Source organism: Salvelinus fontinalis, chromosome 11, assembly GCF_029448725.1.
Source record: "Salvelinus fontinalis isolate EN_2023a chromosome 11, ASM2944872v1, whole genome shotgun sequence".
Lineage (NCBI taxonomy): Eukaryota > Metazoa > Chordata > Actinopteri > Salmoniformes > Salmonidae > Salvelinus > Salvelinus fontinalis.
In genome coordinates this window covers 57,955,578-57,978,129 of record NC_074675.1, presented here as the reverse complement: position 1 = coordinate 57,978,129, position 22,552 = coordinate 57,955,578, and the positions used below count along the sequence as shown (strand labels likewise).

General features: G+C 51.6%; 1 protein-coding gene across 1 annotated transcript in view; it reads left to right on the top strand.

Annotated features, from left to right (window-relative positions):
- Positions 1-22,552, top strand: part of LOC129864764 (voltage-gated potassium channel subunit beta-2-like) — a 123,587-nt gene that overhangs the window by 73,390 nt on the left and 27,645 nt on the right. The window contains exon 10 of the mRNA XM_055937057.1: positions 18,457-18,577. Coding sequence (XP_055793032.1) covers positions 18,457-18,577 — 121 coding nt within the window. The remainder of the gene's footprint in view (positions 1-18,456; positions 18,578-22,552) is intronic.

Genomic DNA, 22,552 nt, shown 5'->3' with positions numbered 1-22,552 from the left:
TGAGTAAAGAGGGACCTGGAGTGTGGGGAACCTCCTAGCCAGTCCAATAAGTAAAGAGGGACCTGGAGCGTGGGGAACCTCCTAGCCAGTCCAATGAGTAAAGAGGGACCTGGAGCGTGGGGAACCTCCTAGCCAGTCCAATGAGTAAAGAGGGACCTGGAGCGTGGGGAACCTCCTAGCCAGTCCAATGAGTAAAGAGGGACCTGGAGCTTGGGGAACCTCCTAGCCAGTCCAATGAGTAAAGAGGGACCTGGAGCGAGGGGAAGCTCCTGGCCAGTCCAATGACTAAAGAGGGACCTATAGTGTGGGGAACCTCCTAGCCAGTCCAATGAGTAAAGAGGGACCTGGAGCGAGGGGAACATCCTAGCCAGTCCAATGAGTAAAGAGGGACCTGGAGCGAGGGAAACCTCCTAGCCAGTCCAATGAGTAAAGAGGGACCTGGAGCGTGGGGAACATCCTAGCCGGTCCAATTAGTAAAGAGGGACCTGGAGCGAGGGGAAGCTCCTGGCCAGTCCAATGAGTAAAGAGGGACCTGGAGCGTGGATAACCTCCTAGCCAGTCCAATGACTAAAGAGGGACCTGTAGTGTGGGGAACCTCCTAGCCAGTCCAATGAGTAAAGAGGGACCTGGAGTCTGGGGAACCTCCTAGCCAGTCCAATGAGTAAAGAGGGACCTGGAGTGTGGGGAACCTCCTAGCCAGTCCAATGAGTAAAGAGGGACCTGTAGCGAGGGGAACCTCCTAGCCAGTCCAATGACTAAAGAGGGACCTGTAGTGTGGGGAACCTCCTAGCCAGTCCAATGAGTAAAGAGGGACCTGGAGTGTGGGGAACCTCCTAGCCAGACCAATGAGTAAAGAGGGACCTGGAGCGTGGAGAACCTCCTAGCCAGTCCAATGAGTAAAGTGGGACCTGGAGCGTGGGGAACCTCCTAGCCAGTCCAATGAGTAAAGAGGGACCTGGAGCGTGGGGAACCTCCTAGCCAGTCCAATGAGTAAAGAGGGACCTGGAGTGTGGGGATCCTCCTAGCCAGTCCAATGAGTAAAGAGGGACCTGGAGTGAGGGGAACCTCCTAGCCAGTCCAATGAGTAAAGAGGGACCTGGAGCGAGGGGAACATCCTAGCCAGTCCAATGACTAAAGAGGGACCTGTAGTGTGGATAACCTCCTAGCCAGTCCAATGAGTAAAGAGGGACCTGGAGTGTGGGGAACCTCCTAGCCAGTCCAATGAGTAAAGAGAGACCTGGAGCGTGGGGAACCTCCTAGCCAGTCCAATGAGTAAAGAGGGACCTGGAGCGTGGGGAACCTCCTAGCCAGTCCAATGAGTAAAAAGGGACCTGGAGCGTGGGGAACCTCCTAGCCAGTCCAATGAGTAAAGAGGGACCCGGAGCTTGGGGAACCTCCTAGCCAGTCCAATGAGTAAAGAGGGACCTGGAGCGAGGGGAAGCTCCTGGCCAGTCCAATGACTAAAGAGGGACCTGTAGTGTGGGGAACCTCCTAGCCAGTCCAATGAGTAAAGAGGGACCTGGAGCGAGGGGAACATCCTAGCCAGTCCAATGAGTAAAGAGGCACCTGGAGCGTGGGGAACCTCCTAGCCAGTCCAATGAGTAAAGAGGGACCTGGAGCGTGGGGAACATCCTAGCCAGTCCAATGAGTAAAGAGGGACCTGGAGCGAGGGGAAGCTCCTGGCCAGTCCAATGAGTAAAGAGGGACCTGGAGCGTGGATAACCTCCTAGCCAGTCCAATGAGTAAAGAGGGACCTGTAGCGAGGGGAACCTCCTAGCCAGTCCAATGACTAAAGAGGGACCTGTAGTGTGGGGAACCTCCTAGCCAGTCCAATGACTAAAGAGGGACCTGGAGCGTGGGGAACCTCCTAGCCAGTCCAATGAGTAAAGAGGGACCTGGAGCGTGGATAACCTCCTAGCCAGTCCAATGAGTAAAGAGATAAAGAGGGACCTGGAGCGTGGGGAACCTCCTAGCCAGTCCAATGAGTAAAGAGGGACCTGGAGTGTGGGGAACCTCCTAGCCAGTCCAATGAGTAAAGAGGGACCTGGAACGAGGGGAACCTCCTATTCAGTCCAATGAGTAAAGAGGGACCTGGAGCGTGGGGAACATCCTAGCCAGTCCAATGAGTAAAGAGGGACCTGTAGTGTGGGGAACCTCCTAGCCAGTCCAATGAGTAAAGAGGGACCTGTAGTGTGGGGAACCTCCTAGCCAGTCCAATGAGTAAAGAGGGACCTGGAGCGAGGGGATCCTCCTAGCCAGTCCAATGAGTAAAGAGGGACCTGGAGCGTGGGGAACCTCCTAGCCAGTCCAATGAGTAAAGAGGGACCTGGAGTGTGGATAACCTCCTAGCCAGTCCAATGAGTAAAGAGGGACCTGGAGTGTGGATAACCTCCTAGCCAGTCCAATGAGTAAAGAGGGACCTGGAGCGTGGGGAACCTCCTAGCCAGTCCAATGAGTAAAGAGGGACCTGGAGCGAGGGGAAGCTCCTGGCCAGTCCAATGAGTAAAGAGGGACCTGGAGCATGGATAACCTCCTAGCCAGTCCAATGAGTAAAGATGGACCTGGAGTGTGGGGAACCTCCTAGCCAGTCCAATGAGTAAAGAGGGACCTGTAGCGAGGGGAACCTCCTAGCCAGTCCAATGACTAAAGAGGGACCTGTAGTGTGGGGAACCTCCTAGCCAGTCCAATGAGTAAAGAGGGACCTGGAGTGTGGGGAACCTCCTAGCCAGACCAATGAGTAAAGAGGGACCTGGAGCGTGGAGAACCTCCTAGCCAGTCCAATGAGTAAAGAGGGACCTGGAGCGTGGGGAACCTCCTAGCCAGTCCAATGAGTAAAGAGGGACCTGGAGCGTGGGGAACCTCCTAGCCAGTCCAATGAGTAAAGAGGGACCTGGAGCTTGGGGAACCTCCTAGCCAGTCCAATGAGTAAAGAGGGACCTGGAGCGAGGGGAAGCTCCTGGCCAGTCCAATGACTAAAGAGGAACCTGTAGTGTGGGGAACCTCCTAGCCAGTCCAATGAGTAAAGAGGGACCTGGAGCGAGGGGAACATCCTAGCCAGTCCAATGAGTAAAGAGGGACCTGGAGCGAGGGGAACCTCCTAGCCAGTCCAATGAGTAAAGAGGGACCTGGAGCGAGGGGAAGCTCCTGGCCAGTCCAATGAGTAAAGAGGGACCTGGAGCGTGGATAACCTCCTAGCCAGTCCAATGACTAAAGAGGGACCTGTAGTGTGGGGAACCTCCTAGCCAGTCCAATGAGTAAAGAGGGACCTGGAGTGTGGGGAACCTCCTAGCCAGTCCAATGAGTAAAGAGATAAAGAGGGACCTGGAGCGTGGATAACCTCCTAGCCATTCCAATGAGTAAAAAGGGACCTGGAGCGAGGGGAACCTCCTAGCCAGTCATATGAGTAAAGAGGGACCTGGAGTGTGGGGAACCTCCTAGCCAGTCCAATGAGTAAAGAGGGACCTGGACCGTGGGGAACCTCCTAGCCAGTCCAATGAGTAAAGAGATAAAGAGGGACCTGGAGCGTGGGGAACATCCTAGCCAGTCCAATGAGTAAAGAGGGACCTGGAGCGTGGGGAACATCCTAGCCAGTCCAATGAGTAAAGAGGGACCTGTAGTGTGGGGAACCTCCTAGCCAGTCCAATGAATAAAGAGGGACCTGGAGCGTGGGGAACATCCTAGCCAGTCCAATGAGTAAAGAGGGACCTGGAGCGTGGGGAACATCCTAGCCAGTCCAATGAGTAAAGAGGGACCTGTAGTGTGGGGAACCTCCTAGCCAGTCCAATGAATAAAGAGGGACCTGGAGTGTGGATAACCTCCTAGCCAGTCCAATGAGTAAAGAGGGACCTGGAGTGTGGATAACCTCCTAGCCAGTCCAATGAGTAAAGAGGGACCTGGAGTGTGGATAACCTCCTAGCCAGTCCAATGAGTAAAGAGGGACCTGTAGTGTGGGGAACCTCCTAGCCAGTCCAATGAGTAAAGAGGGACCTGGAGCGAGGGGATCCTCCTAGCCAGTCCAATGAGTAAAGAGGGACCTGGAGCGTGGGGAACCTCCTAGCCAGTCCAATGAGTAAAGAGGGACCTGGAGTGTGGATAACCTCCTAGCCAGTCCAATGAGTAAAGAGGGACCTGGAGTGTGGATAACCTCCTAGCCAGTCCAATGAGTAAAGAGGGACCTGGAGCGTGGGGAACCTCCTAGCCAGTCCAATGAGTAAAGAGATAAAGAGGGACCTGGAGCGTGGGGAACCTCCTAGCCAGTCCAATGAGTAAAGTGGTAAAAAGGGACCTGGAGTGTGGGGAACATCCTAGCCAGTCCAATGAGTAAAAAGGGACCTGGAGCGAGGGGAACCTCCTAGCCAGTCCAATGAGTAAAGTGGTAAAAAGGGACCTGGAGTGTGGGGAACATCTTAGCCAGTCAAATGAGTAAAGAGATAAAGAGGGACCTGGAGTGTGGGGAACCTCCTAGCCAGTCCAATGAGTAAAGAGGGACCTGAAGCGAGGGGAACCTCCTAGCCAGTCCAATGAGTAAAGAGGGACCTGGAGTGTGGGGAACCTCCTAGCCAGTCCAATGAGTAAAGAGGGACCTGTAGTGTGGGGAACCTCCTAGCCAGTCCAATGAGTAAAGAGATAAAGAGGGACCTGGAGCGTGGGGAACCTCCTAGCCAGTCCAATGAGTAAAGAGGGACCTGGAGCTTGGGGAACCTCCTAGCCAGACCAATGAGTAAAGAGGGACCTGGAGCGTGGAGAACCTCCTAGCCAGTCCAATGAGTAAAGAGGGACCTGGAGCGTGGGGAACCTCCTAGCCAGTCCAATGAGTAAAGAGGGACCTGGAGCGTGGGGAACCTCCTAGCCAGTCCAATGAGTAAAGAGGGACCTGGAGCTTGGGGAACCTCCTAGCCAGTCCAATGAGTAAAGAGGGACCTGGAGCGAGGGGAAGCTCCTGGCCAGTCCAATGACTAAAGAGGAACCTGTAGTGTGGGGAACCTCCTAGCCAGTCCAATGAGTAAAGAGGGACCTGGAGCGAGGGGAACATCCTAGCCAGTCCAATGAGTAAAGAGGGACCTGGAGCGAGGGGAACCTCCTAGCCAGTCCAATGAGTAAAGAGGGACCTGGAGCGAGGGGAAGCTCCTGGCCAGTCCAATGAGTAAAGAGGGACCTGGAGCGTGGATAACCTCCTAGCCAGTCCAATGACTAAAGAGGGACCTGTAGTGTGGGGAACCTCCTAGCCAGTCCAATGAGTAAAGAGGGACCTGGAGTGTGGGGAACCTCCTAGCCAGTCCAATGAGTAAAGAGATAAAGAGGGACCTGGAGCGTGGATAACCTCCTAGCCATTCCAATGAGTAAAAAGGGACCTGGAGCGAGGGGAACCTCCTAGCCAGTCCAATGAGTAAAGAGGGACCTGGAGTGTGGGGAACCTCCTAGCCAGTCCAATGAGTAAAGAGGGACCTGGACAGTGGGGAACCTCCTAGCCAGTCCAATGAGTAAAGAGATAAAGAGGGACCTGGAGCGTGGGGAACATCCTAGCCAGTCCAATGAGTAAAGAGGGACCTGGAGCGTGGGGAACATCCTAGCCAGTCCAATGAGTAAAGAGGGACCTGTAGTGTGGATAACCTCCTATTCAGTCCAATGAGTAAAGAGGGACCTGGAGCGTGGGGAACATCCTAGCCAGTCCAATGAGTAAAGAGGGACCTGGAGCGTGGGGAACATCCTAGCCAGTCCAATGAGTAAAGAGGGACCTGTAGTGTGGGGAACCTCCTAGCCAGTCCAATGAATAAAGAGGGACCTGGAGTGTGGATAACCTCCTAGCCAGTCCAATGAGTAAAGAGGGACCTGGAGTGTGGATAACCTCCTAGCCAGTCCAATGAGTAAAGAGGGACCTGGAGTGTGGATAACCTCCTAGCCAGTCCAATGAGTAAAGAGGGACCTGTAGTGTGGGGAACCTCCTAGCCAGTCCAATGAGTAAAGAGGGACCTGGAGCGAGGGGATCCTCCTAGCCAGTCCAATGAGTAAAGAGGGACCTGGAGCGTGGGGAACCTCCTAGCCAGTCCAATGAGTAAAGAGGGACCTGGAGTGTGGATAACCTCCTAGCCAGTCCAATGAGTAAAGAGGGACCTGGAGTGTGGATAACCTCCTAGCCAGTCCAATGAGTAAAGAGGGACCTGGAGCGTGGGGAACCTCCTAGCCAGTCCAATGAGTAAAGAGATAAAGAGGGACCTGGAGCGTGGGGAACCTCCTAGCCAGTCCAATGAGTAAAGTGGTAAAAAGGGACCTGGAGTGTGGGGAACATCCTAGCCAGTCCAATGAGTAAAAAGGGACCTGGAGCGAGGGGAACCTCCTAGCCAGTCCAATGAGTAAAGTGGTAAAAAGGGACCTGGAGTGTGGGGAACATCTTAGCCAGTCAAATGAGTAAAGAGATAAAGAGGGACCTGGAGTGTGGGGAACCTCCTAGCCAGTCCAATGAGTAAAGAGGGACCTGAAGCGAGGGGAACCTCCTAGCCAGTCCAATGAGTAAAGAGGGACCTGGAGTGTGGGGAACCTCCTAGCCAGTCCAATGAGTAAAGAGGGACCTGTAGTGTGGGGAACCTCCTAGCCAGTCCAATGAGTAAAGAGATAAAGAGGGACCTGGAGCGTGGGGAACCTCCTAGCCAGTCCAATGAGTAAAGAGGGACCTGGAGCTTGGGGAACCTCCTAGCCAGACCAATGAGTAAAGAGGGACCTGGAGCGTGGAGAACCTCCTAGCCAGTCCAATGAGTAAAGAGGGACCTGGAGCGTGGGGAACCTCCTAGCCAGTCCAATGAGTAAAGAGGGACCTGGAGCGTGGGGAACCTCCTAGCCAGTCCAATGAGTAAAGAGGGACCTGGAGCTTGGGGAACCTCCTAGCCAGTCCAATGAGTAAAGAGGGACCTGGAGCGAGGGGAAGCTCCTGGCCAGTCCAATGACTAAAGAGGAACCTGTAGTGTGGGGAACCTCCTAGCCAGTCCAATGAGTAAAGAGGGACCTGGAGCGAGGGGAACATCCTAGCCAGTCCAATGAGTAAAGAGGGACCTGGAGCGAGGGGAACCTCCTAGCCAGTCCAATGAGTAAAGAGGGACCTGGAGCGAGGGGAAGCTCCTGGCCAGTCCAATGAGTAAAGAGGGACCTGGAGCGTGGATAACCTCCTAGCCAGTCCAATGACTAAAGAGGGACCTGTAGTGTGGGGAACCTCCTAGCCAGTCCAATGAGTAAAGAGGGACCTGGAGTGTGGGGAACCTCCTAGCCAGTCCAATGAGTAAAGAGATAAAGAGGGACCTGGAGCGTGGATAACCTCCTAGCCATTCCAATGAGTAAAAAGGGACCTGGAGCGAGGGGAACCTCCTAGCCAGTCCAATGAGTAAAGAGGGACCTGGAGTGTGGGGAACCTCCTAGCCAGTCCAATGAGTAAAGAGGGACCTGGACAGTGGGGAACCTCCTAGCCAGTCCAATGAGTAAAGAGATAAAGAGGGACCTGGAGCGTGGGGAACATCCTAGCCAGTCCAATGAGTAAAGAGGGACCTGGAGCGTGGGGAACATCCTAGCCAGTCCAATGAGTAAAGAGGGACCTGTAGTGTGGATAACCTCCTATTCAGTCCAATGAGTAAAGAGGGACCTGGAGCGTGGGGAACATCCTAGCCAGTCCAATGAGTAAAGAGGGACCTGTAGTGTGGGGAACCTCCTAGCCAGTCCAATGAGTAAAGAGGGACCTGGAGTGTGGATAACCTCCTAGCCAGTCCAATGAGTAAAGAGGGACCTGGAGTGTGGATAACCTCCTAGCCAGTCCAATGAGTAAAGAGGGACCTGGAGTGTGGATAACCTCCTAGCCAGTCCAATGAGTAAAGAGGGACCTGTAGTGTGGGGAACCTCCTAGCCAGTCCAATGAGTAAAGAGGGACCTGGAGCGAGGGGATCCTCCTAGCCAGTCCAATGAGTAAAGAGGGACCTGGAGCGTGGGGAACCTCCTAGCCAGTCCAATGAGTAAATAGGGACCTGGAGTGTGGATAACCTCCTAGCCAGTCCAATGAGTAAAGAGGGACCTGGAGTGTGGATAACCTCCTAGCCAGTCCAATGAGTAAAGAGGGACCTGGAGCGTGGGGAACCTCCTAGCCAGTCCAATGAGTAAAGAGATAAAGAGGGACCTGGAGCGTGGGGAACCTCCTAGCCAGTCCAATGAGTAAAGTGGTAAAAAGGGACCTGGAGTGTGGGGAACATCCTAGCCAGTCCAATGAGTAAAAAGGGACCTGGAGCGAGGGGAACCTCCTAGCCAGTCCAATGAGTAAAGTGGTAAAAAGGGACCTGGAGTGTGGGGAACATCTTAGCCAGTCAAATGAGTAAAGAGATAAAGAGGGACCTGGAGTGTGGGGAACCTCCTAGCCAGTCCAATGAGTAAAGAGGGACCTGAAGCGAGGGGAACCTCCTAGCCAGTCCAATGAGTAAAGAGGGACCTGGAGTGTGGGGAACCTCCTAGCCAGTCCAATGAGTAAAGAGGGACCTGTAGTGTGGGGAACCTCCTAGCCAGTCCAATGAGTAAAGAGATAAAGAGGGACCTGGAGCGTGGGGAACCTCCTAGCCAGTCCAATGAGTAAAGAGGGACCTGGAGCTTGGGGAACCTCCTAGCCAGTCCAATGAGTAAAGAGGGACCTGGAGTGTGGGGAACCTCCTAGCCAGTCCAATGAGTAAAGAGGGACCTGGAGCTTGGGGAACCTCCTAGCCAGTCCAATGAGTAAAGAGGGACCTGGAGCTTGGGGAACCTCCTAGCCAGTCCAATGAGTAAAGAGGGACCTGTAGTGTGGGGAACCTCCTAGCCAGTCCAATGAGTAAAGAGGGACCTGTAGTGTGGGGAACCTCCTAGCCAGTCCAATGAGTAAAGAGGGACCTGGAGTGTGGGGAACCTCCTAGCCAGTCCAATGAGTAAAGAGGGACCTGGAGCGTGGGGAACCTCCTAGCCAGTCCAATGAGTAAAGAGATAAAGAGGGGCCTGGAGCGTGGGGAACCTCCTAGCCAGTCCAATGAGTAAAGAGGGACCTGAAGCGAGGGGAACCTCCTAGCCAGTCCAATGAGTGAAGAGGGACCTGGAGTGTGGGGAACCTCCTAGCCAGTCCAATGAGTAAAGAGGGACCTGTAGCGAGGGGAACCTCCTAGCCAGTCCAATGAGTAAAGAGGGACCTGGAGTGTGGGGAACATCCTAGCCAGTCCAATGAGTAAAGAGGGACCTGGAGTGTGGGGAACATCCTAGCCAGTCCAATGAGTAAAGAGGGACCTGGTGTGTGGATAACCTCCTAGCCAGTCCAATGAGTAAAGAGGGACCTGGAGTGTGGGGAACATCCTAGCCAGTCCAATGAGTAAAGAGGGACCTGGAGTGTGGGGAACTTCCTAGCCAGTCCAATGAGTAAAGTGGTAAAAAGGGACCTGGAGCTTGGGGAACCTCCTAGCCAGTCCAATGAGTAAAGAGGGACCTGGAGCGTGGGGAACCTCCTAGCCAGTCCAATGAGTAAAGAGGGACCTGGAGTGTGGGGAACCTCCTAGCCAGTCCAATGAGTAAAGAGGGACCTGGAGCGTGGGGAACCTCCTAGCCAGTCCAATGAGTAAAGAGGGACCTGGAGCGTGGATAACCTCCTAGCCAGTCCAATGACTAAAGAGGGACCTGGAGTGTGGGGAACCTCCTAGCCAGTCCAATGAGTAAAGAGGGACCTGTAGCGAGGGGAACTTCCTAGCCAGTCCAATGAGTAAAGAGGGACCTGGAGTGTGGGGAACCTCCTAGCCAGTCGAATGAGTAAAGAGATAAAAAGGGACCTGGAGTGTGGGGAACATCCTAGCCAGTCCAATGAGTAAAGAGATAAAGAGGGACCTGGAGCTTGGGGAACCTCCTAGCCAGTCCAATGAGTAAAGAGGGAACTGGAGCTTGGGGAACCTCCTAGCCAGTCCAATGAGTAAAGAGGGACCTGGAGTGTGGGGAACCTCCTAGCCAGTCCAATGAGTAAAGAGGGACCTGGAGCTTGGGGAACCTCCTAGCCAGTCCAATGAGTAAAGAGGGACCTGGAGCTTGGGGAACCTCCTAGCCAGTCCAATGAGTAAAGAGGGACCTGTAGTGTGGGGAACCTCCTAGCCAGTCCAATGAGTAAAGAGGGACCCGGAGTGTGGGGAACCTCCTAGCCAGTCCAATGAGTAAAGAGGGACCTGGAGCGTGGGGAACCTCCTAGCCAGTCAAATGAGTAAAGAGATAAAGAGGGGCCTGGAGCGTGGGGAACCTCCTAGCCAGTCCAATGAGTAAAGAGGGACCTGAAGCGAGGGGAACCTCCTAGCCAGTCCAATGAGTAAAGAGGGACCTGGAGTGTGGGGAACCTCCTAGCCAGTCCAATGAGTAAAGAGGGACCTGTAGCGAGGGGAACCTCCTAGCCAGTCCAATGAGTAAAGAGGGACCTGGAGCGTGGGGAACCTCCTAGCCAGTCCAATGAGTAAAGAGATAAAGAGGGGCCTGGAGCGTGGGGAACATCCTAGCCAGTCCAATGAGTAAAGAGGGACCTGGAGTGTGGGGAACATCCTAGCCAGTCCAATGAGTAAAGAGGGACCTGGAGCTTGGGGAACCTCCTAGCCAGTCCAATGAGTAAAGAGGGACCTGTAGTGTGGGGAACCTCCTAGCCAGTCCAATGAGTAAAGAGGGACCTGGAGTGTGGGGAACCTCCTAGCCAGTCAAATGAGTAAAGAGGGACCTGGAGCGTGGGGAACCTCCTAGCCAGTCCAATGAGTAAAGAGATAAAGAGGGGCCTGGAGCGTGGGGAACCTCCTAGCCAGTCCAATGAGTAAAGAGGGACCTGAAGCGAGGGGAACCTCCTAGCCAGTCCAATGAGTAAAGAGGGACCTGGAGTGTGGGGAACCTCCTAGCCAGTCCAATGAGTAAAGAGGGACCTGTAGCGTGGGGAACCTCCTAGCCAGTCCAAAGAGTAAAGAGGGACCTGAAGCGTGGGGAACATCCTAGCCAGTCCAATGAGTAAAGAGATAAAGAGGGACCTGGAGCGTGGGGAACCTCTAGCCAGTCCAATGAGTAAAGAGGGACCTGGAGCTTGGGGAACCTCCTAGCCAGTCCAATGAGTAAAGAGGGACCTGGAGTGTGGGGAACCTCCTAGCCAGTCCAATGAGTAAAGAGGGACCTGGAGCTTGGGGAACCTCCTAGCCAGTCCAATGAGTAAAGAGGGACCTGGAGCTTGGGGAACCTCCTAGCCAGTCCAATGAGTAAAGAGGGACCTGTAGTGTGGGGAACCTCCTAGCCAGTCCAATGAGTAAAGAGGGACCTGGAGTGTGGGGAACCTCCTAGCCAGTCCAATGAGTAAAGAGGGACCTGGAGCGTGGGGAACCTCCTAGCCAGTCAAATGAGTAAAGAGATAAAGAGGGGCCTGGAGCGTGGGGAACCTCCTAGCCAGTCCAATGAGTAAAGAGGGACCTGAAGCGAGGGGAACCTCCTAGCCAGTCCAATGAGTAAAGAGGGACCTGGAGTGTGGGGAACCTCCTAGCCAGTCCAATGAGTAAAGAGGGACCTGTAGCGAGGGGAACCTCCTAGCCAGTCCAATGAGTAAAGAGGGACCTGGAGCGTGGGGAACCTCCTAGCCAGTCCAATGAGTAAAGAGATAAAGAGGGGCCTGGAGCGTGGGGAACATCCTAGCCAGTCCAATGAGTAAAGAGGGACCTGGAGTGTGGGGAACATCCTAGCCAGTCCAATGAGTAAAGAGGGACCTGGAGCTTGGGGAACCTCCTAGCCAGTCCAATGAGTAAAGAGGGACCTGTAGTGTGGGGAACCTCCTAGCCAGTCCAATGAGTAAAGAGGGACCTGGAGTGTGGGGAACCTCCTAGCCAGTCCAATGAGTAAAGAGGGACCTGGAGCGTGGGGAACCTCCTAGCCAGTCCAATGAGTAAAGAGATAAAGAGGGGCCTGGAGCGTGGGGAACCTCCTAGCCAGTCCAATGAGTAAAGAGGGACCTGAAGCGAGGGGAACCTCCTAGCCAGTCCAATGAGTAAAGAGGGACCTGGAGTGTGGGGAACCTCCTAGCCAGTCCAATGAGTAAAGAGGGACCTGTAGCGAGGGGAACCTCCTAGCCAGTCCAATGAGTAAAGAGGGACCTGGAGCGTGGGGAACCTCCTAGCCAGTCCAATGAGTAAAGAGATAAAGAGGGGCCTGGAGCGTGGGGAACCTCCTAGCCAGTCCAATGAGTAAAGAGGGACCTGAAGCGAGGGGAACCTCCTAGCCAGTCCAATTAGTAAAGAGGGACCTGGAGTGTGGGGAACCTCCTAGCCAGTCCAATGAGTAAAGAGGGACCTGGAGTGTGGGGAACATCCTAGCCAGTCCAATGAGTAAAGAGGGACCTGGAGTGTGGGGAACATCCTAGCCAGTCCAATGAGTAAAGAGGGACCTGGAGTGTGGGGAACCTCCTAGCAATTCCAATGAGTAAAGAGGGACCTGTAGCGTGGGGAACCTCCTAGCCAGTCCAATGAGTAAAGAGGGACCTGGTGTGTGGATAACCTCCTAGCCAGTCCAATGAGTAAAGAGGGACCTGGAGTGTGGGGAACATCCTAGCCAGTCCAATGAGTAAAGAGGGACCTGGAGTGTGGGGAACTTCCTAGCCAGTCCAATGAGTAAAGTGGTAAAAAGGGACCTGGAGCTTGGGGAACCTCCTAGCCAGTCCAATGAGTAAAGAGGGACCTGGAGCGTGGGGAACCTCCTGGCCAGTCTAATGAGTAAAGAGGGACCTGGAGTGTGGGGAACCTCCTAGCCAGTCCAATGAGTAATGAGGGACCTGGAGCGTGGGGAACCTCCTAGCCAGTCCAATGAGTAAAGAGGGACCTGGAGCGTGGATAACCTCCTAGCCAGTTTAATGAGTAAAGAGGGACCTGGAGTGTGGGGATCCTCCTAGCCAGTCCAATGAGTAAAGAGGGACCTGGAATGTGGGGAACCTCCTAGCCTGTCCAATGAGTAAAGAGGGAACTGGAGCGTGGGGAACCTCCTAGCCAGTCTAATGAGTAAAGAGGGACCTGGAGCGAGGGGAACATCCTAGCCAGTCCAATGAGTAAAGAGGGACCTGGAGCGTGGGGAACATCCTAGCCAGTCCAATGAGTAAAGTGGGACCTGGAGTGTGGGGATCCTCCTAGCCAGTCCAATGAGTAAAGAGGGACCTGGAGTGTGGGGATCCTCCTAGCCAGTCCAATGAGTAAAGAGGGACCTGTAGTGTGGGGAACCTACTAGCCAGTCCAATGAGTAAAGTGGGACCTGGAGTGTGGGGAACCTCCTAGCCAGTCCAATGAGTAAAGAGGGACCTGGAGCGTGGGGAACCTCCTAGCCAGTCCAATGAGTAAAGAGGGACCTGGAGTGTGGATAACCTCCTAGCCAGTCCAATGAGTAAAGAGGGACCTGGAGTGTGGATAACCTCCCAGCCAGTCCAATGAGTAAAGAGGGACCTGGAGCGTGGGGAACCTCCTAGCCAGTCCAATGAGTAAAGAGGGACCTGGAGCGTGGGGAACCTCCTAGCCAGTCCAATGAGTAAAGAGGGACCTGGAGTGTGGATAACCTCCTAGCCAGTCCAATGAGTAAAGAGGGACCTGGAGCGTGGGGAAGCTCCTAGCCAGACCAATGAGTAAAGAGGGACCTGGAGCGTGGAGAACCTCCTAGCCAGTCCAATGAGTAAAGTGGGACCTGGACTGTGGGGAACCTCCTAGCCAGTCCAATGAGTAAAGAGGGACCTGGAGCGTGGGGAACCTCCTAGCCAGTCCAATGAGTAAAGAGGGACCTGGAGTGTGGGGATCCTCCTAGCCAGTCCAATGAGTAAAGAGGGACCTGGAGCGAGGGGAACCTCCTAGCCAGTCCAATGAGTAAAGAGGGACCTGGAGCGAGGGGAACATCCTAGCCAGTCCAATGACTAAAGAGGGACCTGTAGTGTGGATAACCTCCTAGCCAGTCCAATGAGTAAAGAGGGACCTGTAGTGTGGATAACCTCCTAGCCAGTCCAATGAGTAAAAAGGGACCTGGAGCGAGGGGAACCTCCTAGCCAGTCCAATGAGTAAAGAGGGACCTGGAGTGTGGGGAACCTCCTAGCCAGTCCAATGAGTAAAGAGGGACCTGGAGCGTGGGGAACCTCCTAGCCAGTCCAATGAGTAAAGAGGGACCTGGAGCGTGGGGAACCTCCTAGCCAGTCCAATGAGTAAAGAGGGACCTGGAGTGTGGGGAACCTCCTAGCCAGTCCAATGAGTAAAGAGGGACCTGGAGCTTGGGGAACCTCCTAGCCAGTCCAATGAGTAAAGAGGGACCTGGAGCGAGGGGAAGCTCCTGGCCAGTCCAATGACTAAAGAGGGACCTGTAGTGTGGGGAACCTCCTAGCCAGTCCAATGAGTAAAGAGGGACCTGGAGCGTGGGGAACCTCCTAGCCAGTCCAATGAGTAAAAAGGGACCTGGAGCGAGGGGAACCTCCTAGCCAGTCCAATGACTAAAGAGGGACCTGTAGTGTGGGGAACCTCCTAGCCAGTCCAATGAGTAAACAGATAAAGAGGGACCTGGAGCGTGGGGAACCTCTTAGCCAGTCCAATTTTTATTTAATTTTTATTTTATTTCACCTTTATTTAACCAGGTAGGCTAGTTGAGAACAAGTTCTCATTTGCAACTACGACCTGGCCAAGATAAATTATAGCAGTGTGAACAGACAACAACACAGAGTTACACATGGAGTAAACAATAAACAAGTCAATAACATGGTAGAAAAAAAGAGAATCTATATACAATGTGTGCAAAAGGCATGAGGTAGGCAATAAATCGAATAATTACAATTTAGCAGATTAACACTGGAGTGATAAATCATCAGATGATCATGTGCAAGAAGAGATACTGGTGTGCAAAAGAGCAGAAAAGTAAATAAATAAAAGCAGTATGGGGGTGAGGTAGGTAAATTGGGTGGGTAGTTTACAGATGGACTATGTACAGCTGCAGTGATCGGTTAGCTGCTCGGATAGCAGATTTTTAAAGTTGTTGAGGGAGATAAAAGTCTCCAACTTCAGAGATTTTTGCAATTCGTTCCAGTCGCAGGCAGCAGAGAACTGGAAGGAAAGGCGTCCAAATTAGGTTTTGGCTTTAGGGATGATCAGTGAGATACACCTGCTGGAGCGCGTGCTACGGGTGGGTGTAGCCATCGTGACCAGTGAACTGAGATAAGGCGGCACTTTACCTAGCATAGCCTTGTAGATGACCTGGAGCCAGTGGGTCTGACGACGAACATGTAGCGAGGGCCAGCCGACTAGGGCATACAGGTCGCAGTGGTGGGTCGTATAAGGTGCTTTAGTAACAAAACGGATGGCACTGTGATAAACTGCATCCAGTTTGCTGAGTAGAGTATTGGAAGCTATTTTGTAGATGACATCGCCGAAGTCGAGGATCGGTAGGATAGTCAGTTTTACTAGGGTAAGTTTGGCGGCGTGAGTGAAGGAGGCTTTGTTCCGGTATAGAAAGCCGACTCTAGATTTGATTTTGGATTGGAGATGTTTGATATGAGTCTGGAAGGAGAGTTTGCAGTCTAGCCAGACACCTAGGTACTTATAGATGTCCACATATTCTAGGTCGGAACTGTCCAGGGTGGTGATGCTAGTCGGGCGTGCGGGTGCAGGCAGCGAACGGTTGAAAAGCATGCATTTGGTTTTACTAGCGTTTAAGAGCAGTTGGAGGCCACGGAAGGAGTGTTGTATGGCATTAAAGCTCGTTTGGAGGTTAGATAGCACAGTGTCCAGGGAAGGGCCGGAAGTATACAGAATGGTGTCGTCTGCGTAGAGGTGGATCAGGGAATTGCCCGCAGCAAGAGCAACATCATTGATGTATACAGAGAAAAGAGTCGGCCCGAGAATTGAACCCTGTGGTACCCCCATGGAGACTGCCAGAGGACCGGACAACATGCCCTCCGATTTGACACACTGAACTCAGTCATTAGAAAAACCGAGGCTATTGAGTCTGGCGATAAGAATATGGTGATTGACAGAGTCGAAAGCCTTGGCCAGGTCGATGAAGACGGCTGCACAGTAATGTCTTTTATCGATGGCGGTTATGATATCGTTTAGTACCTTGAGCGTGGCTGAGGTGCACCCGTGACCGGCTCGGAAACCGGATTGCACAGCGGAGAAGGTACGGTGGGATTCGAGATGGTCAGTGATCTGTTTGTTGACTAGGCTTTCGAAGACCTTAGCTAGGCAGGGCAGGATGGATATAGGTCTGTAACAGTTTGGGTCCAGGGTGTCTCCCCCTTTGAAGAGGGGGATGACAGCGGCAGCTTTCCAATCCTTGGGGATCTCAGATGATACGAAGGAGAGGTTGAACAGGCTGGCAATAGGGGGTGCGACAATGGCGGCGGACAGTTTCAGAAATAGGGGGTCCAGATTGTCAAGCCCAGCTGATTTGTATGGGTCCAGGTTTTCCAGCTCTTTCAGAACATCTGCTATCTGGATATGGGTAAAGGAGAAGCTGGGGGGGCGAGTAGCAGCGGGGGGGGGGGGCGGGGCTGTTGGCCAAGGTTGGAGTCGCCAGGTGGAAGGCATGGTCAGCCATTGAGAAATGTTTGTTGAAGTTTTCGATTATCACGGACTTATCAGTGGTGACCGTGTTATCTAGCCTCAGTGCAGTGAGTAAAGACAAAGACATAATGATGCACCTGGAGCGTACCTAACCTTACCTCCTAGACCACCGCTCTGAGCTTGGCCCCTGGTCTCTATTCTTAGTTCTGAATCCGTGGTTCTTAACCCAAGCCTTATTTTAAAATCTAATTCTAGTCTTATTTTCTTTTCTTTTTTAGTCATTAACTTCTCTGCGCTACGGATCCCTTTTACGGGATCATTTTCCTAAACAACCGCTGAATTGCAGGGCGCAAAATATTACTAAAAATATTTATTATCATGCAATCACAAGTGAAATATACCAAAACACACCTTAGCTTGTTGTTAATCCACCTATCGTGTCAGATTCTGAAAATATGCTTTGCAGTGAAAGCAATTTAATATTTTGTGAGTGTATCAATCAATGCTAGAACAGTTAGCCTTATATTAGCTTGGTCACGAAAGTCAGAAAAGCAATACAATTAATCGCTTACCTTTGATAATCTTCGGATGTTTGCACTCACGAGACTCCCAGTTACACAACAAATGTTATTTTTGTTCGATAAATATTACTTTTATAACAAAAAAATGCCATTTGGGTTGTGCGTTATGTTCAGAAAACCACAGCCTTGTTCCGTTCGATGAAAATTCCAAAAAGTATCCGTAATGTTCGTAGAAACATGTCAAATGTCTTTTATAATCAATCCTCAGGTTGTTTTTAACAAACATAATCGATAATATTTCAACCGGACCGTAACCTATTCAATAAGAAAGAAAAAGAAAAATGGAGAGCTACCCTCTCGGGCGCAGGAACTAATCAGAGGACACCTGACTAGTTTTGAAAAATCTCGCTCTTTTTTCAAAATAAAAGCCTGAAACTATGTCTAAAGCCTGGTCACAGCCTGAGGAAGCCATCGGAAAAGGAATCTGGTTGATACCCCTTTAAATGGAAGAAAGACCTTTAACCTCTTTAACCTCTTGACCCCTAGCGTCAAGAGGTTAAAGTATTGTTATACATAAGTATTACCATCTATCCTAAAGGGGTTGCTTGTGCCAGTGCACGTCAGATTAGTCTGTTATTTATTGAACCTAACCTTAACCCTAACCTTAACCTTAACCTTGACCCTAACCTTAACCTTAACCATGACCCTAACCTTAACCCTAACCTTAACCTTAACCCTAACCTTAACCTTAACCCTAACCTTAACCTTAACCCTAACCTTAACCTTAACCTTAACCCTAACCCTTAACCTTAACCTTAACCTTAACCCTTAACTTTAACCCTAACCTTAACCCTAACCTTAACCTTGACCCTAACCTTAACCCTAACCCTTAACCTTAACCTTAACCCTTAACTTTAACCCTAACCTTAACCTTAACCCTAACCTTAGCCCTAACCTTAACCTTAACCCTAACCTTAACCCTAACCTTAACCTTAACCCCAACCTTAACCCTAAACCTAACCCGAAACCTAACCCGGAACCTAACCCTAAACCTAACCCGAAACCTAACCCAAAACCTAACCCTAAACCTAACCCGGAACCTAACCCTAAACCTAACCCAAAACCTAACCCTAAACCTAACCCTAAACCTAACCCTAAACCTAACCCTAAACCTAACCCTAAACCTAACCCTAAACCTAACCCTAAACCTAACCCTAAACCTAACCCTAAACTTAAACCAGACATCATGATTTGACGTGTGATACTTCTCCTTTTCAGTTTAGAAATCTATGTAGCATTCCTTTCTAACTTTTCTGTGTCACTTTCTCACTGTGTGTGTGTGTGTGTGTGTGTGTGTGTGTGTGTGTGTGTGTGTGTGTGTGTGTGTGTGTGTGTAGGAGGCATACTCAGTAGCACGGCAGTTCAACCTCATCCCTCCAGTGTGTGAGCAGGCAGAATACCACTACTACCACAGAGACAAAGTGGAGGTCCAGCTACCTGAACTATACCACAAGATAGGTACTGTACACACACACACACACACACAACAGTGGATCTCAAATAAGTAAGATGAAAGACAGATAATTCACTTTATTTTTAACGATGGTGAATGAATCACACATGTTAAATGTTGCTGTCTGTGTATAGTAGAGGGAGAGAGGTCACATCCTCTCAGTCCAACCACCGTAGACGGCTATAGTAGAGGGAGAGAGGTCACATCCTGTCAGTCCAACCACCGTAGACGGCTATAGTAGAGGGAGAGAGGTCACATCCTGTCAGTCCAACCACCGTAGACGGCTATAGTAGAGGGAGAGTGGTCACATCCTCTCAGTCCAACCACCGTAGACGGCTATAGTAGAGGGAGAGAGATCACAAGAGAAGGGGGGGACTAGGTGGAGGTTCAGACTGCTATAGTAGAGGGAGAGAGGTTACAGGAGAAGGGGGGGACTAGGTGGAGGTTCAGACTGCTATAGTAGAGGGAGGGAGGTTACAAGAGAAGGGGGGACTAGGTGGAGGTTCAGACTGCTATAGTAGAGGGAGGGAGGTTACAAGAGAAAAGGGGAGACTAGGTGGAGGTTCAGACTGCTATAGTAGAGGGAGAGAGGTTACAAGAGAAGGGGGGGGGACTAGGTGGAGGTTCAGACTGCTATAGTAGAGGGAGAGAGGTTACAAGAGAAGGGGGGGGACTAGGTGGAGGTTCAGACTGCTATAGTAGAGGGAGGGAGGTTACAAGAGAAGGGGGGAGACTAGGTGGAGGTTCAGACTGCTATAGTAGAGGGAGAGAGATTACAAGAGAAAAGGGTGGGGGACTAGGTGGAGGTTCAGACTGCTATAGTAGAGGGAGGGAGGTTACAAGAGAAAATGGTGGGGGACTAGGTGGAGGTTCAGAATGCTATAGTAGAGGGAGGGAGGTTACAAGAGAAGGGGGGGACTAGGTGGAGGTTCAGACTGCTATAGTAGAGGGAGGGAGGTTACAAGAGAAGGGGGGACTAGGTGGAGGTTCAGACTGCTATAGTAGAGGGAGGGAGGTTACAAGAGAAAAGGGGAGACTAGGTGGAGGTTCAGACTGCTATAGTAGAGGGAGAGAGGTTACAAGAGAAGGGGGGGGACTAGGTGGAGGTTCAGACTGCTATAGTAGAGGGAGAGAGGTTACAAGAGAAGGGGGGGGGGACTAGGTGGAGGTTCAGACTGCTATAGTAGAGGGAGGGAGGTTACAAGAGAAGGGGGGAGACTAGGTGGAGGTTCAGACTGCTATAGTAGAGGGAGAGAGATTACAAGAGAAAAGGGTGGGGGACTAGGTGGAGGTTCAGACTGCTATAGTAGAGGGAGAGAGGTTACAAGAGAAGGGGGGAGACTAGGTGGAGGTTCAGACTGCTATAGTAGAGGGAGAGAGTATACAAGAGAAGGGGGGGGACTAGGTGGAGGTTCAGACTGCTATAGTAGAGGGAGAGAGAGATTACAGGAGAAAAGGGTGGGGGGAGACTAGGTGGAGGTTCAGACTGCTAAAGTAGAGGGAGAGAGGTTACAAGAGAAAAGGGGGGGACTAGGTGGAAGTTCAGACTGCTATAGTAGAGGGAGAGAGGTTACAAGAGAAGGGGGGGACTAGGTGGAGGTTCAGACTGCTATAGTAGAGGGAGGGAGGTTACAAGAGAAAAGGGTGGGGACTAGGTGGAGGTTCAGACTGCTATAGTAGAGGGAGAGAGGTTACAAGAGAAGGGGGGGACTAGGTGGAGGTTCAGACTGCTATAGTAGAGGGAGGGAGATTACAGGAGAAGGGGGGAGACTAGGTGGAGATTCAGACTGCTATAGTAGAGGGAGAGAGGTTACAAGAGAAAAGGGTGGGGGACTAGGTGGAGGTTCAGACTGCTATAGTAGAGGGAGAGAGGTTACAAGAGAAAAGGGGAGACTAGGTGGAGGTTCAGACTGCTATAGTAGAGGGAGAGAGGTTACAGGAGAAAACGGGAGACTAGGTGGAGGTTCAGACTGCTATAGTAGAGGGAGAGAGGTTACAAGAGAAAGGGGGGGGGACTAGGTGGAGGTTCAGACTGCTATAGTAGAGGGAGAGAGGTTACAGGAGAAAAGGGTGGGGGACTAGGTGGAGGTTCAGACTGCTATAGTAGAGGGAGAGAGGTTACAAGAGAAGGGGGGGACTAGGTGGAGATTCAGACTGCTATAGTAGAGGGAGGGAGGTTACAGGAGAAGGGGGGAGACTAGGTGGAGGTTCAGACTGCTATAGTAGAGGGAGAGAGGTTACAAGAGAAAAGGGTGGGGGACTAGGTGGAGGTTCAGACTGCTATAGTAGAGGGAGAGAGGTTACAAGAGAAAAGGGTGGGGGACTAGGTGGAGGTTCAGACTGCTATAGTAGAGGGAGATAGTTTACAGGAGAAAAGGGGAGACTAGGTGGAGGTTCAGACTGCTATAGTAGAGGGAGAGAGGTTACAAGAGAAAAGGGGAGACTAGGTGGAGGTTCAGACTGCTATAGTAGAGGGAGAGAGGTTACAGGAGAAGGGGGGGACTAGGTGGAGGTTCAGACTGCTATAGTAGAGGGAGAGAGGTTACAAGAGAAGGGGGGAGACTAGGTGGAGGTTCAGACTGCTATAGTAGAGGGAGAGAGGTTACAAGAGAAAAGGGGAGACTAGGTGGAGGTTCAGACTGCTATAGTAGAGGGAGAGGTTACAAGAGAAAAGGGGAGACTAGGTGGAGGTTCAGACTGCTATAGTAGAGGGAGAGAGGTTACAGGAGAAGAAGGGAGACTAGGTGGAGGTTCAGACTGCTATAGTAGAGGGAGAGAGATTACAAGAGAAAAGGGTGGGGGACTATGTGGAGGTTCAGACTGCTATAGTAGAGGGAGGGAGGTTACAAGAGAAGGGGGGACTAGGTGGAGGTTCAGACTGCTATAGTAGAGGGAGAGAGGTTACAAGAGAAGGGGGGACTATGTGGAGGTTCAGACTGCTATAGTAGAGGGAGAGAGGTTACAGGAGAAAAGGGTGGGGGGAGACTAGGTGGAGGTTCAGACTGCTATAGTAGAGGGAGGGAGGTTACAAGAGAAAAGGGTGGGGGACTAGGTGGAGGTTCAGACTGCTATAGTAGAGGGAGAGAGGTTACAAGAGAAGGGGGGAGACTAGGTGGAGGTTCAGACTGCTATAGTAGAGGGAGAGAGATTACAAGAGAAAAGGGTGGGGGACTAGGTGGAGGTTCAGACTGCTATAGTAGAGGGAGGGAGTTTACAAGAGAAGGGGGGAGACTAGGTGGAGGTTCAGACTGCTATAGTAGAGGGAGAGAGGTTACAAGAGAAAAGGGTGGGGGACTAGGTGGAGGTTCAGACTGCTATAGTAGATCCTGTAACATCCTGTAGCTTATCGTTACTTCTGCTTTGACTGTAGCTTATCGTTACTTCTGCTTTGACTGTAGCTTATCGTTACTTCTGCTTTGACTGTGAGTAGAGATTAATAGAATCAGGTGCACAAGATTAGGGTTGGAGAAAAGCTAGAAGATCGTAACTCTCCAAGAGAGCGGCAGATTTCTGGATTTCTGCGCTCAGAGTATCTTGCCTTGGCAAATCGTGCTGCTAAGACACAGATGCCCTTTGCCCTTTGCAACCACGTACCTATGTGAGAGTGGATTCTCGGCCCTCACTAGCTTAATTCAGGCCCAGACTGTGTGTGGGAAATGATTTAAGACTGAGACTCTCTCCAATACAACCCAACGTTGCAGAGTTACTTGCATCCTTTCAAGCACATCATTAACCTGTGGTGAGTTATTCACAGTTTTCGATCAACAAATAAGGTTTTGACAAAGAGCAAAATTATTGATTATTATATTATTATTTGTGCCCTGGTCCTATAAGAGCTCTTTGTCACTTCCAGCGAGCCGGGTTGTGACAAACTCACATTCATTCTTCTGTTTAATAAGTATATTTTATAGTGTGTGTGTGGCAGGCTTACAATGATGGCAAAAAACAACATTTGAGAGTGCGCTGACCCTGGTGCTAGA